We start from the raw sequence: 16593 nt of genomic DNA, 5'->3' as shown, positions 1-16593 counted from the left end.
TATGGCTCAGCCCCTTTTACGCAGCCAAATTCAGGAACAGGAACAGCAGTTCAGCAGCGTTAAGAGTGAGCTTCCCAGACGCGTCAAATGCGCCGAAGTACCGGAAACAAGGACAACAGACCCTTCAAAATATTGGTTTGTAGAAAGAATAATTGAAAATATTGTTATTATTATTTTTTTCAGAATCTTGGACACACTTTTCTCTGCCATTGTGGTTGGTGTGTCTTAATACATTTTTGCAGTAGCCTAATATCTCAAATTAATCTATCTTAAATTTGGGCTTTTATTTTGAAAATTTGAAAGCATTGCTGTGCATGAATTGACAGTGGTGCGCTCCCGTACGTCTCTCCTCGTGTGTGTGTGTGTGTGTGTGTGTGTGTGTGTGTGTGTGTGTGTGTGTGTGTGTGTGTGTGTGTGTGTGTGTGTGTGTGTGTGTGCTCCCATTTCTCTGTGTCTATACGTTGACGTCTGTGCTCCTTCAGTCTGCTGCTGCCGCACATCCACAGCGGAGCCACCACGCCGAGGAGGCGGACCGACTGTAGCTACACCTCGGCCAGCGGTGCTGGGTCATAGCGCTGGTGGAGGAGGGGGTGGTGGCAGCACACTGCTCCCCTTGCCCTTCCAAAATCGTGCACAGCCTCAAGTATTGAGGACACCATCACCTCAACGCGTCCTGGAATAGTTTTGGTTTTTGCCCAGACGCACCAAGTTGCAGCTGCAGAGGCGCACTTTTCTCCGTGGCTCCTCTCTCCTTTTGCGCTCACAATCCGACATGGAAGATGGTCCGTCTTCAACAAGCTGTTTCAGAAGGTTAACGGACTGTTTCCTGGGTGCAAGTAGGTATTTTTGACAAACGCGTAAAAGAAAAATCTTCGCTACAATTTACGCAAAAGTATAAACCGCTTTGACTTCCAGTAACTCTGCAATGGATCGCTAAACACGGGCTTATTGGGGATGAATTATTTGAACTTGTCCTGCAGGCGTACGTTATTTGCCCATTTGTCAACCCAACTTTATGAATGACATTGATAGCTGAACTAGATGGGTGGGTACTCCGTTGGAAATCCCGTCAGTACTGCATTTAGAAAAAAATGAACCTCGCGTCTCTCCATACCTTTTGAATAAAATATATAGACCGTGGTTACGAATCCCATCGCAGACTGGAGTTGGTCTGTCACAGAGGGAACAGTCAGCAGTTCTGAAGCAGGACATGGCATCCAAAAGCGAAGCGAAGTCTCCAGCCCGAGCTTGAATAAGGATACAGAGTGTAACTAGCGTCCTGTTTGCTCCTCCAGAAAATTAATCTCAAAAATACTCTTGTTGAAATGTTAGTTCAAGGTTAATATTTCGATCGATATTGCTATGTTATCATAACTATAGTATTTAAAACAAAAAAAGAAGATATTTCTCATAAAGACAATACTCACTTATAATATTCACAGGTTTCTTATTCCAGAGTTGGAATAAAAAATAGTGTCCTACTATAGTGTCCTACTAAAATTCATTAATGTTTTCATGTTAGTTTGTTATTTTTTAACTTTTTTGAAAACACAATATGAAATATGAAACGTCAGAGGCAGGTTCCCTCAGTTTACTATTACTGTTATTGAAATAAATAAATACATAAGAGATCGGTGCCAGTATAATAAAAAACTGTGGTAAAACCTTAATGCATGCATTTGTAATTTGTCACTACAGAAAACATCCCTTATATTTACTTATAGTAAAAATATATTTCCGTAGCATTTCAATACTACTCAGTGCTGAATTTACAGTCGTTATTGCATATTTTTTTTATAGGCATTTTATGTGGGTTTGTGTCTTAGTACTACTGCGGGGATTTCAACTTTAAGAGTTATTGTGATGTCTTTATTGTGATTGTAACTTGCAAGGCCTGTGTGGCACATGAATAATGTCAGTGGTTGCAGTTGTTTCAGTGGCACCTCAAGTGAACTTTAGAGGCAACCCTGTAATAACAAGTTAGGAGTTTGGGGCCTGGGATGCTGAATGATGCCAAAGTACACACATAGCAGTAAACTGCAGTCATGGAATGTATTATTGAGGTACAGTATGTAGGTATCCTAACCTCACGCTGACCAAAAAAGGACAAGAATTTCAGATTTCTCAAAGCTTCCACCCTTTTTGAATTTACAAAACAACAGTAGATGTGGGTGGCTGCGGACGTCAGTGTCCCTTAAAGTAATATACTATAGGATATGCTTATGCTATTTTTTAATAAACAAGGCATTCACTAAAGAAAGTGAGGAAAAAGTTTATCATGGTCTGTCCACTTCCATGTCTGCTGTCGTAGTTTGTGTGAGTATCACGGCTCACATTTATGTTGTTCTTTTCTTTTTTTTTTTAAATGTTGCACAACTGTCAATTAATCTGGGTGGAGGATTAATTTGACCCACAGTTTGCCCTCCCACTGTGTGTTTCCCTTTTGATTGGTTTGTGATTGAGGAATATTTAGACTTCACTTTTTCCAAGGCTCTTGGCGGTGACAAAAACACACGGATATTCACACACAATTTCTGAACTAATAAGAGTCATCATCTGCAGCTCCATTTGTTTTTATAGAACTGTTTACATAGACTGATTTCTACAAATATTAGACATGTGATAGATCACTTTAATCCAACACAGGGAAGTGTAGGACTTTATTGTATAAAGGGATATTTTGTTATCTGGACACTGATGGTATGTTTATCCTATCATTATTTGTCATTTCTGAAATGGTGGTGGTTGCTAGACTGTCTAGCAAATCCAGTCCACCCTGGAGAGACAGACTTTAGTTTGTCAAGACAACATGTTGACTCATTTACTCCCTGGTTTGCTAATTCTGAGCATTGAGTTAGCCCTGGGACATTGTAGCGGTTTATGTAGAAAAATATACATGGAAATTTGTGTGTTGTTTGTAGGTAGCCCTGGTCAGTGTGGGAGGTTAGCCCGGGTCAGCCCTAATGTGATCTCTCAGGCATTTTCAAACCCAATTGGTTGTCGACGGTTTGCTTAACTCAGTGAAGAAGGCTGCATTGTCAGGCAGGAAGTGCTCACGCTGGACATTTCCTGCCCCACCGCATGCCTTCCCTTTCATAGTGAGGACATCTCCCAGCACAGTCGCTATATATTCAAATACATGTAGTGCTTGATATGATTCAAATATGAAAATTAAAGTCTGTTTGAAATTGCAATAACTGAATGAATAATTCCACACTGGACAAAGCACATAGTTTCTATTTGTGATTTTTTTTTTTTCCCAGTGTTGATTTAAACTCTTGGGAAATTCAAGCCAAAGAAAACTAGCTTGTAATGCAATGCAGTTTGAAACCTTTTTCATATCACAATCTGTGCAGGACTGGCTCAGTGCCAGGGCACAGTGCATAATCTGAGCGGTGAAACAGATGACATTCTCCTCAAGGCATCCATTGACCCCTCGTCGGCTTGTCATGGGTTGGTGTCGGAGAGGATGGGAAAAGGCCACATGCATGTCGATTTCTTTACAACCTGTCCATGTGTCAAGGCTTATAAAAGAACACAGCACTGGAGAGGATGCAAAGATCTGTGGTTCTCATTATTGGGTCCCCACTGGCCCCCTCTGCAGAGTTCAGAATCAGACCAGATGTGGAGTGGGGAACATGACCCCTGATTACTGATGTGGCTCTTGGGGGGAGACGCTGCTCTACATCAAACTGCCGGTTTAGGCAAGATGCTGACTGCAAGGCATCAACTGTTGAGGCCAATAATCAAAGACGTTAGAGGATGTGTGATCTACCACCTCTGGCTGTCGTTCAGTTCCATTTCACTGAAGGGAATGCACCAGAAATATTTCATTTTATAGCTTGAATTGAAGACGAGGGTTGAACGGCTGTGCGTCCGTAACTGCAGTTACAGAGCCTGCATGTGACCACACTATTAGGCTGTGGATCAAGGGACATGCCTTATCTACATCTCAGTTTGCCATTTATAGCCCTTACCCTTTATGTCTAATGACCTGGACTATGGAAGTGGAAATAATGCAAATTACATTTCCATGGAAATCTCCCTCTGTGTCTATGTCTATCTACCCGAAGTGTGAGGTGTGAGCTTGCATGTTTGTGCAGCGCAGTTTGATGTCACCGTGTGGGGGGGCGTGTCTCTGGAAGTGATGGGGCTACCATTCAAGTCCACAGTGAAACAGCATTTTCTTAATTTGACACCTTTTCACTGACTGGTGTATTGATTCAGCTTCACCGGTCACCTCACCCTCGGCTGCTGTGGAATGTGTTTTTTGTGTGTGTGTAGAGGAGGTGTATGCATGCACGCTCACCTGTACACACGCACATGCCCTGGTTCACAGGCACAGGCTCAACGTTTAAATGAGATGAGCAGTGGGAGAGGAGTCAAAGCGTTTTCATTTTCAGTGTTCGCTCTTTGCCGCTCACTGAATGTCAGTGTTGGACGCTGTGCTCCAGCCCTCCCATAGATAAGATAAGAACCACATGCTCTCCCCACCTCCTGGCAAGGGAGTCCCAGGCGGACCTGCTGACGCACGCACCCAGCAGCCCCCCCTCCTTCCCCTTTCCTGCCTCAGCCTCATGTCAGGAAAGTGAAAAGTAGTACCTTGGCAGCTTGCCCTTGACTCTCTGCCAGTAGGAGTGCGCTTCAAGAGAAGTGGTCTTTTCCCTTTTTCTCTCATGTGCATTTTTCATCTATGTGTTGCAGAGCAGGAACATCTTGCTCACTAAACATCGGCACTGCCGGGGTCGGCATCTGCTGTTGATATTGCTGCTTAACATCGTCTGACAGGAGTGCTGGAGACACACGTGCATTTCTGCTCAGGCACAGACAGCTAACTGCTTCATCATGGAAAAAAGAGATGAGTGATGGAGAAAGGGTGGAGCTGGTTGTTGTTTTTAGCAACTCTGCAAATTATCCTTTATCAACATATCGTGTGTGAATTTATTGTTTCAATTCAAACAATACTGTTGGTTGGCAGTCCCTCCAGACATTTGTAATGTTACTTAAGCAAGATTTATTTTTTAAAATCAACCAATCCTCATATTATTTGATAATGCTTGTAAGATTGTCTAATTCTTACAGTAAGACAGCAAAACAATATATATAACATTTTAACAAATATTCCACATTTGCATCTAATTAACATGTAAAATGCCAACTGACCCAAACAAGAACCCAGGTCAAACAAAGTCTTTTTTTTTTTACTACAGTAAGCAACTTCCTTCCATCAACTTTCTCTCTATGCAGAAGCCTTGTTAAACAGACATTTTCACTTGTTGTGGAGAGTCTGTTGCATTCAACAGCTTTACCAACCTAACAGTCTCTAACCTTAATCTCTACCTTCACACCACAAACTAACCTCTCTATTTATGGAACCTTTTGGGAAGATGTTTTGCCTGAATTAAAATCTCCCTGCGGCTTGAACTGCTCATATTTGTTTCTGCTCTTAAACCTTTGAAGATAACCTATTATTTGGTATTTCATGTTGTGATTGTCATGGGTTTCTGTGATATGAAGTGTGGCTTTGCTTGAAACCAGTGACAGCGAGAAGCTCTGCATGATTAATTCAGACAAAATGTAAAAGTTAAAATTAAGACAGACTTGCAGATACAGAGAAAGAAATGCAGCCTTGCCTCATGGGAGTGTCTTTTCTTTTCCTATTCAGTGAAGTAGCTTCCTCTTAACTGATATAGTAGCAGAAATACTCTTGGGTTTTCCCTCTTGTATGCCATTGATAAATGCTGACCTGCAGAGTGTTTTATTATGACTTTTGACACATACATGATATCTCACTCTGTCAGATTTCTTTGAGAGTTGTTAAAATAATATAAAGCATGAAACATTTTTTTTATTGAAAGCCCAATATATTATGAGATGGAGTGAATTGCAGTTTATCGGCTCTCTACAAGCCATTAACTTTTCCATATAAAATCAGAGTATGCCAAATTGATTTCCTTAATAGAAGTGCTCATAAACTTGAATTGTTACTCCCAAGAATTTACTGTTTAGAAGCTTTTTCAGTGTTTTTTGAAGCCTGAAATTCCACATTAATACCACAAACTGCTGCTGACACCATATAAAATATTCATCCCATGCTATTTGTAAATGTATTTGCTGTCAAATCTGAGCATGTTGCTAGTGAAACTTGGATGTGAGAGCGCAAAGACCCAGACAGACTTTTGACTGCTTTGGCCTTCCCTTCCCAGTCCCAGGGTGTGGTGTCAAGATAAGTGTTATGCAACAATACCTCACTGCATGAACTCAGGCTTCAGTTTTTACACAGGAAGCCCAAGTCTGAGTCAGTCACCAAAATCTCTGCCAACTGGGTTTCAGCCACTTGCAAACATGCTGCACAACAAACTGATTGCAGCCTATGTGTTCGTCTGAATGAGCCAGTTGACTCAAACTCCCTTAAGCTCAGAGGTGGGAAGTATTTTTACTGACGTACTGTATTTAAGTACATTTTTAAGCTACTTGTACTTGAGTATTCTGTTTCCTGTCCATCCTGCATTACAACATTTCCGAGGAAGATATAGTACTTTTTACTCCACTACATTCATCTGACATCAAATGAAGATTTTACACAGAAAATAAATGAATAAAGTACCACATCAATGGTTTACAACCTTTTTGGTTTGTAAACCCTGAATAAAATCAGTGTCCAGTGGGGACAATTCAGAGACACTTTCTCTGTAAACCCCTCAGAGGGTTTCATGTAAATAACAAGTAGACATAAATCCAAAATATAAATTCAGATTTTGTAAACAAAACACATTTCTTCTTGGTTTCTTTTTTCGAGCAGTAATCGTAGGACTACTTTACAGATTTGTGATCTTTGGATTGGCCTGACGTCTTGAATGGGAGCCAAAGATCTAATTGTATATAAAGTAGATAACCAGCCTTTATAAATAACTATAAAATCCTTCTTCATACGTCATTAACAACTGAATGTTTTCCTGTATAGAAATAAATAAGTCACAAGGGAAATTTTTCTGCGGTGCAAATACTTTTAAAAGTACATTTTGTTGATAATAATTTGTAATAATGCACTTTTAGTCAATAAGCCTTCAAATGAAATACTTTGCTTTTTTTAAAGTGTGCTTTTCCATTTAGTCTACTTTTACTTAACTAAAGTATCTAAATGCTTCTGTATGCGGGAACCACTGTTCCCGCATAATCATAAACACGTTAAGTTATCCCCCGATGCAACGTTAGCACAGACAACATTATACAGACAATTTAATGTTGTTAACAAGGGCAGACCTATCAGCTCTGGACTGACTCGAAATTTAGAAAAATTTTAAATGACAAAATCTAAAAAGAGCATTGAAGATGATGATGAAGATGATCTTGTTTGTACATTTTGGGTCGTTTATGTTCGACATGTTTTTCTATCATTATGTTTAATTGTATGAAATCCAAAATATTTTGTGCTTATCATGATGACGCCATTGTCTTCAGCAGCGTTGGCCCCAGCGGGAAGGAACATTTTCCTGAGGTTTGACAAAGTAAAAGAAAAATCCCTGGTCAAACCAGTGACCAAGCCATTGCTTCTACCACAGCAGCCTCTCTTTCTTCTGATTGAGCGAGCACATGTGGTTCCCAGTGGGGTTAACCATTCTGGACCACAGCATGTGGGACAGATCTGGCTGCACCTTTGATTAGCCGCTGTAGTCGTAGGCCCAGGACACTGACGCATATCCCACAGCTCTGAGTGTCACTGCGGTCACATTAGCTTGAGCTGTGGCTCTAAAGACTTCAGAAGGAATCAGAGGGAAAGCCTGTAAGGTCGGTAGAAAGTAGCAGGAATGTTCAGAAAAAAAAATGCCATCAATCACCATCAAGCTACAATATAGTGGCTGTCGGGTCAAACCAGTCATTCCTCTGGTTTCTTTTTCCAGAGCGCTTTAATAGATATTGATGATATTTACATTTTTGACTTTTTCCAATAAGCCAGTGACTTTTTCATTCATTTAATGTGTCTAACTGCCACTAGTGGACTTTACCTGAACAATCTGTGATGCTTGGAGCAGATGCAGACACAGCATTGTATCTGTATCTATTTATTTAAACATAAACTGTTTTAAAGTGCCTGCACTCACTGAAATTATCTTTTAATTATTTCATCAAAATGTTGAAAATGTGTAACTTTGATTTGACATTTTCAAACATCTTTCTTACACCTTTTCTAGAGGATGTTGAACATCTCCTGTCCTCTGCACTACATTTAGGTTATGTATCGTAATGTTGCATTATATTGTCATATGTCTTCTCAATTAATCCACAGCTTTAAAGGATAAGTTATGTGAGAGTCTATATTTTTTTTATTGTCAGTATTTACGAAATACTAAAGGTTATTCCTCAGTGCAGAGGAGCGCCATTGTTGCTCCATGTTGTCCACTGAACACGGACACTGTTTGGTTTGAGTCAACACCTGCCATCTTGCTGCCTGAAATACTCTCCAGAGCATCAAATGTGTATTCATCCGCAGTTGAAAATATTCACCAATAAAAGCAGTATTTATCCCTGTTTTTATAATTATTGATACAAGTGCCCAATTATATAAGGAAATATTTAATCTTTTTTTTTTTTTTTTAATGAAAACGTGTATGTTTCTACCTTGTTTTTTAATTAATGTCTTCATTAGGAATAAATGGGCTTGACAGCTACAGACAGGTTATGGAGGTCAAAAAAGTACTGAGAAACAGAACAACGTTTATGTGATTTGTTAACAGTAACAAAAATAAAGACTAGCTGTTAGACTACCTTGCAAATATTGGCCCGATACTGATTAGCTGACAGATTTATCGTATTGTGCTTCCCACTCTTTGAGGGCTTTCTTATACTTTTTAAAAGTCCAGCAGGTGAAGGAAAATATTTATGGTTTAGTTAGAGGTCAGGAAAAACAGTGGCAACATGAGAAAGCCATTGTTTGACCTTTCATTGCCAATAAGGCTTCACACACTCCCCTTTTCAGTTTCTCTGCTATTAATATTAAACCCAGGGATGTACCCGGAGCACCATTTTATCCACCATTATAAGCCCATATCAAAACTCTTATCAATGCTGGTTGTTCTTGCCCCATGGAAATAGGACATTTGACTATTTTTGTTCATATGATTGCTAAATAATTTTTTGAGTCCTTCAACACAAAACTTGTATTCATAAATTTATACAACGTCCTTGTTTCTCTTTTTTTGTAGTGTCACTTATTACAGTGCCTTCTTTGTGTTTCAAATAGGACAAAGTCGTAAGGGTCTTTTGCAGAGCTCCCATTTTACTCCTCTTCTTGTGTCTTTCTGTCCCCTGCAGCTCTCTCCAAACCCCACACCACCACCACCACCTCCCCCCACAACTTTTTCTGATTTATTAAGCTGTATTCTGCCGATGTGCGTCAGAGCTGGCCAGGAGTCTCGTGAGGCGTTCCGCCGTGTCTCGTGTCTGGACAGCGTCAGACCGCAGCGTCCTCCACCCCGCTAACTTACCCCCCACCTTTGTTTGCCTTATTTGCCTGCAACCATAAGCCTGCTCGACCTACACACACACACACACACACACACACACACACACACACACACACACACACACACACACACACACACACACACACACACACACACACACACACACACCCTTTGAGCAGATGATCCATCGTAACTGAAGATCAAATGATTTGTTCTGGAGGAATAGATCAAAGGTTGTAGGTAGCTGCTCAGAGTGTTTATCAGAATCAGGAGCTCTGTGGTTGTAAATTCAGATTGAAAGTTATAGTTAATCTTTTATGGACATGTAACAGGTTATCTGCAGCTGAAGTGGAATTTGGTGCCTCTGTCTCCTGCATGTGGTTTTACTTTGTCATCTAGCACAACAGTCGAGTCTGTGCCATCCTCCATGTTCTGTTGTGTCGTCCACAAGTGTCTGTATCCATTCACTGCCCTGATATTCATACAGGATTTCTGACAGGCACCCTGCTTATTTTCATGCTGTGTGTGTGTGTGTGTGTGTGTGTGTGTGTGTGTGTGTGTGTGTGTGTGTGTGTGTGTGTGTGTGTGTGTGTGTGTGTGTGTGTGTGTGTGTGTGTGTGTGTGTGTGTGTGTGTGTGTGTGTGTGTGTGTGTGTGTGTGTGTGTGTATACGTGTGTGTCTGGTGGCAGAACACATGCCTTCCAACTGCATGTCCTCCTGTGATTCATACTTGAAGGAAGTCTACACAGATGCTGCTGATAACCAGACATTTTGTGAGAAGGCAACATAAAAGCGATCAGGGCCATCTGAATACAACAGCCTTTCTAATATTATCTGATAATACGTATGATTGCTGTGTACCTAACCATAAAATGTAAATTCAGCTCCACCATATGATTACTTTTTCCGGGAATGATTACTTGTTGCATTTGCTCCCAGTGTTTAGTTGACCAAATGACGCCTGGTGTCTGGATGTAGACAGCTCCAAATCTTTGTTTTAGACACACACTCCATTTACGTGAGTGACCTAAACATGATGGTTTCCTAGTGCATCGAGACTGCCTCTCAGATGCCAGCGGGTGTATTAAAAACAACTTTCCCTTCAACGATGGTCTGGCAAATGGCTTTTTTCCCTGACAACAAAGACAGTAAACAGCAGCACTTAGTGAGCTCTCAAGAACCTAATTGCCTATTAAGCACAATCGAGTCCTCCTTTATCCCGCAGCCTCTGTTGGGGGCTCCTGTCCCTGGAGATACAGCTTTACAGTAAACATAAGTGAGCTAGCCCGGCTATCTGAGAGCTTTAGCTGGAACATAGGCGCTGCTGCTGCCACTCTCACCTCACAGTAAAGAGAAGGGAATGACCTTCGGTGGTTTCTAGCCGGTGCATTTGTTTGGTTGGCCTTTGAGATCACTGTGGGCCCAAGTGAGACATTATTTCCATCCTCTTATGTTTCTATCTTCCATACATTCATGATTTTGTGCAACATCTTCTCAGTAGCATTGTTTATTGTGACCATTTGCTTTGTCGTTAATAAAGTTGTGTAATCAAGAACCTGAAGACATTTTGTTTCTGTGTTCTTCAGGCTTGACAGATGAGAAAGTGAAGGCCTACCTCTCGCTGCACCCGCAGATGCTGGACGACTTTGTGTTGGAGAGTGTAAGTGCAGAGACGTTGGACAGATGGCTGAAGAGGAAGACCAGCAGCAGGCCTGCAGGTATAACACCCACCACACCACACACATGCACAGACAGACAAACCAAACGTGGAGACACTGCTGCAGCTCTCTGGATCACTGTGACATAATGATTGGATCAGCAGATTTCCGAATCAGATTTGTCACCATGTAAGTTTGCACATACAAGGAATATGTCCTGGTGTGGTGTTGCAAAGAATCAAAAAATAAAAGGTAGAGGAAACTACAAGTAACAATACAAAGTGCGAAAAATACAACAACGACAAAACACAGGTGGTATGTAAATAAAATATTACAATAAAGAATAAGGACAAAAATATAACGAAAAATTGCATTAATGTAACACCGTCTGTTGAGCAATTTCAGTATACTGATGCAGAGTTGTAATTTACTATAAAATTTTGTGCTTTTTAACTCACATCATCCCACATGAGTTCCCAATTAGTCAACCACAAATCCAGGCTGTCCTGCATATCTTCAGCCACGGCAGTCGTTCACTTTTATTGCTCTGAAAAACTGAAACCCTTTTTCTTAAAGACCACGGGATAACCAGAGCCGAGGTGGAGTGTGCCTCTGTGGGTTCTGTTTATTATCCCGGCCATTTGCTGTACAAATCACTCATCTTCACATATGTCGCCTTTAATTGTCTGTGTGTGTGACAGACAGAAGAAAGGGAGAGGGAACGGGCCTGTTGGGTCTTTACGGGTCATTAGATGTGTTTGAGCGGACCAAGTTGAGTTTGTGCCGTGCGCTCCACACACAGCGGACTGTTTCTCAGACCAACCGCATCCATCAAGGGCCCACAGGGCTGGCACTAAGCCCAGTCGAGCTGCTGACGTCAGAGGCGACCTCCAGAGACATGCAGCCGGCTGAAGGAGGCCCAGGGGAGGGGTGGGGATGATGGTGGTAGTGGTGGTGGTGGGGGAGTTGTGCTGGCTCAGGGTGTGGGTGTGTTGAAGGAGGAAACTGGCAGAGGGTGGATTTGTCACATTTTGGAGCTGCTTTTACATAAGGTATACAGACAGTAGTGTTTGTTGCTGCCATGTAGAGACGTTAATTTCTCAACTCGGAACCTGTGTTTGAAACAGTTTCCTGTATCCTGTATACTGTATATATACAGTATAGTTATGTGTTTGTGTGTGTTTGGGTTGACAGATATCAAATAGAGGCCGTCATGTTAATAATTCCTTGCTGCCGCCAAGTAAAAATAACTAATTTCACCCTTGTAGTTCAGGTCAGAGCAGATGAAGCCTGTGCAAAGCAGAGCGCCGATTCACAAAAACTTAATCGCAGAGCAGAAAAGCTTTTTTCTGAGATTTCTCTGTTTCAGTACTTATATTTAATCAGTTTTCAGTTATCACATCAGTCATGAAACAAAATTTTCTCAGTGCAAAGGTCAAGTTTTTTCTGCTATTAATTGACAACTCCAGTTCTCCCATGCTCTTAGAGGACTCAATAATTGAAGGAATTATTATTTTGTTGACTACAAACTGCATGGTACTGAACATGACTGCTGACTGTTTTTCCTTGCCTCAGTGTTTAGGATTTAAAATTTTGGGTTTACACCCCTGCTATTCAGTCATTGGCTATCATTTATTTCAATGCAGTATGAAAACCTATTTGGCAGGACTTGAAACTCGTTTGAATCAAGTATCCCATCACAGCAAACAAAGTTATCGTTGTGCTGAAACAAGAGATGATTGATTTGAAAAGCCTGCATTTGCATTATCACAAAGCTATAATATAAAATTTGACAAAAAAAACTGATATTATGGTCATGATGATGGGTTATATGTTTCAAGGACGTTTTAAATTTCCAGAAATGCAGGCTAACCATTGACTGTTTAAAGTACTATAACATGCTTTGGAAATTGGTTAACAGTACACAATATTATTGATCCCCTGCAGAAACACAGTGGAGTAGCAGAAACAATACACCACAGCAACATCAAGCCTTTATATTAACATGAAATTACAGTTTTAGATCAAGATAATATCTTATTATATTAAAACAAAACATTATATCATCTGTACTTGCCCATTTATTGATCAATGGAGGTTATATATACATGGGCATGCAATATGTTATTCTGCAAAGTGTCAAGACTTTTGTCCTTAAAAAAAAAAATCATTTTCAGTGGATGGCTGATTAAATCCCAACCCATATTCATCCTGATAAGTTAAACAAAGAACTATACAGGTTCTTTTACTTAAAAAAAAAAAAAAAAAATGTCTCCTTTTGTTTATTGATTTATGTATAATTGCATGCATCTATTAGAGGGTAAAATGTACAGAGATGACAGGAAATTAGAAGGAAGAGACCTGTGGAGTACAAGGCCAGAGTGATTTTTGTTGTTGTTGTCACTTGTTTGTTTGTTTGTTTGTATCATCTAAGATTAGATTAGATTTTGATTAGATCCATCCTTACTGTCATTGTACAAGTACTAAGTAGACAGAGTGAAGTAAGTTTGCCAATGACTTAGCTAATATTTTGCTGGTTTTTATTTTGAAATTGAAGTCCACTTGTTAAAAATGCTCAAAGTAAATGATGTTCTGGTGAAAATTATCATCCCCCTCTCTGTCTTATGTGTTTTAATGCAGTCTTTATTGATATCCTAAAGGAGAACTCCATCAATAGAGTCTGTTTACAGGTCTTGGGCTGTATTACTGCATATATGACAAAAGTTGTATTAAGCCTTTTTGTGCCAGAGATGTAGTTTGACAAATTGTCTCAAGTGACATCACTTTAACCAGCTTACTAAGTTGGTCTTAACCAAGTTGTTCGAATACTTTTGATCGAGTGTTTTTCTTTGATATATTTCTGGTATTGAACAACATTCAGCCATTAGCTCAGTGTAACTCTGGAATCATCAGTAATCAGCCTGACAGCTTCCTAATGATGCCACATGTCTCTCTCTGGGTTGATCTTTACATCACATCAGTAATATCACTCAGTCCACTTCCTCTGTTAGACCACTGTGAGCAGACACTTTGGCACCACTCTGAAGCCTCTCTGTAGCTTCCTCTCATTGGTTATATCCACTCAAATGACCAGCATCTAATTTCTGGTTCATCAAACAGGCTGAATGGTCACTGTTAGAATGATGGCTAGAATCAGTTTATCTGATGTGTGGGTATATTTGACAATTTTACTCTCTTTTGTTAATGAAGCTGAGCCATTCCTGTCTACACCGGTCCTGACTAAAAGTATTGTCATTTATTTTGAAGATGTACTTCTGTGTTCCTTTTTGCAGGGACACTTTTCAGAGATCAGATTGATCTTATATTTTTTATGAGTGCAGCAGCAGCAGCAGGACCTGTCATCATATGACCGTCACTGAGATAACCACTGCTTCCTGGAAGCAGTCCCTGCAGCCAGTCTCGTTCTCACTTATCATGTGGTGGACAACATTAGATTACATAAATCAGTTTGTCTGTACATGTACACGCGAGGGTGTTTGTGTGAGTGCGTTCGTGCAAAAGTTGTGTTACAGCCTGTAATTTGAAAAAAATCCAACACTTTTGCACACTTTTTATTGAGCTGAATCGGCTGCATGGCTATATTTCAAATATGTCTTGGTGTAATAACCGAATTATAGTTATATTTTGTTGGTTTTTATGATTGTTTATTATTTTATTGCGTCATACCGTTGTATTCGTGTATCAAGATGAGACTTTCACAGCCGATGTGTAATAACAGTGTGCTACAGAGCAGATCAATCTAACTGCAGCTAGAACACAATTTCCCAGAAACCTGCTAATGTCATTTGACCATCGCACCTCTCTTGACCAGTGTCCCACTGGCAATGTTTACTTCACACCACACTCTGTCACGGGGTAATTAATAAATCCCAAACCCTCTGCTGAGCCCATTCAGAGGCCCCTCGTTACTAATTTGTGCCTATACACAGACACGTGGTGTATATGTGGCGACTGTGTCTGTTGGTCAGACTGTATGAGGCTTTTCAGGTCTGGAATATCTGCTCATTCAAGGAAAGGAGTGTCACAATGCGCACTGCTTCTTTCTGGATTTTTATACTTTGTACATTTGTGACTGCAACAATTATTCTAATTTCTGATTAATTTGTTCATTCAGATTACAAGTTAATTATGTAGGATTTTGGGAGCTTTATTTGCAGAAATGTTTGCTTTCATGTTTTTGTGAGTTTCGCAGCCACTCTAGACTCTTGGAAGAGGAGGATTAGGCAAGGGGTATTCAGGTGGTTGCAATCTGGTTGCCACTAAATCCAACACAATGCCCCTTTAAATCATTTCATCAATAAAATGTTGGAAAATAATGAAAATGAACTACTTTATTGATTATTTGTTTTATCCAAGCAAATCCTTAAAATATCCATTTCATATTGTATTGATAAAAAAACCAAAAAAAAACACTTTCACACATGAAAGGCAATGAGTAGAACATAATTTTAGTTTTTGAATAATCAATAACTTAAATGATTAATCAGGTATCCAGTTTTTTGTCAATAGATCACTTCAACAAAGAAAACTATTCCCAACACGTTGGACTGCCTGCCTGGTTCGTAATAGAGAACTTTGTAAAAGAGTGAGTCTCTTTCTGGTCTGCACTCCAGAGGGCAAGAGTTGGGCCGAGCTGTTAAGCAGCTGATACTGTTTCTCAGATGTGTTTAGAGGCCAGTCGCAAGCAGACAAAGATGTGCTTGTGTAGCAGAACCTCATACCCCACCACTGTGATAAGAGAGCTGTCTCACCTGCAGGGCTTTCCATCAGGGGGGAGCAGGTGGCCTCTTATGCCAGTGGGCACAGCTTCATGAAATTTGCTTGTGTAGTTTAAAAAGACTCTAAAATTACGTGTTAAACGAAACATTTCTGCTGTAAAAAAAAAAAAAAAAAAAGTGAAAATCCAAGTCTTTGCCCATCCATCTATTAAGCTACTACAAAAAAAGCAAAAGTACAAAAGCAGGTAGAGGACGAGCTTGTATGTAAACAGTTAGCGTGGCACAGAAGAAGAAGACGAAGACTGCTGCTTTTGGCAGCTGCGCATCCTGCATGCAGCAGGTCGATGCAGGACAACCACTAGGTCGACACATATTGACCGCTGAGTCACTGCTAGCTGACCGTCCTGTGGGAGACTGTGTATCTGTGGCGGCAGGTCAATAAAACGGCCATCAAGTATCTCACACATTAGACCCAGCTGACTGACAGATTTTTCCTGTGAAAGGCCTTCGCCTTCAGTCTGCTGTTATCTTCTGGAGGCTTCTTCAAATCATTTAACTCATACCTGAACTTTGATTGTTGATATGTATTTAAAGGTACAGGGTTTATCCGTCTATCCATCTATCTAGCTAATCGTGACATTTGGGAACATACGTCATAGTATAAATTCAGTTTACAAATTAGTAAGTTTACAATAAAGAAAGTTATTTTTTGTGAGCTGCACAAATGACCCG

General features: G+C 40.3%; 1 protein-coding gene across 2 annotated transcripts in view; it reads left to right on the top strand.

Annotated features, from left to right (window-relative positions):
- The first annotated feature begins 393 nt into the window (after positions 1-393).
- The window catches only part of pde10a (phosphodiesterase 10A), a 36022-nt gene continuing 19822 nt past the window's right edge, over positions 394-16593 (top strand). For both annotated transcript variants that reach the window (XM_069690173.1, XM_069690172.1), the window contains exons 1-2: positions 394-836; positions 11051-11182. In XM_069690173.1, the coding sequence (XP_069546274.1) occupies positions 773-836; positions 11051-11182 (196 nt within the window). In that variant the 5' untranslated portion in view covers positions 394-772. The remainder of the gene's footprint in view (positions 837-11050; positions 11183-16593) is intronic.

The sequence above is a fragment of the Brachyistius frenatus genome, unplaced genomic scaffold (genome assembly GCF_029030835.1).
Source record: "Brachyistius frenatus isolate BFR_SWC_R1_liver_20210118 unplaced genomic scaffold, ASM2903083v1 Contig_8, whole genome shotgun sequence".
NCBI lineage: Eukaryota > Metazoa > Chordata > Actinopteri > Embiotocidae > Brachyistius > Brachyistius frenatus.
The sequence above is the reverse complement of the archived record's forward strand: the minus strand, read 5'-3'. Positions and strand labels throughout refer to the sequence as shown.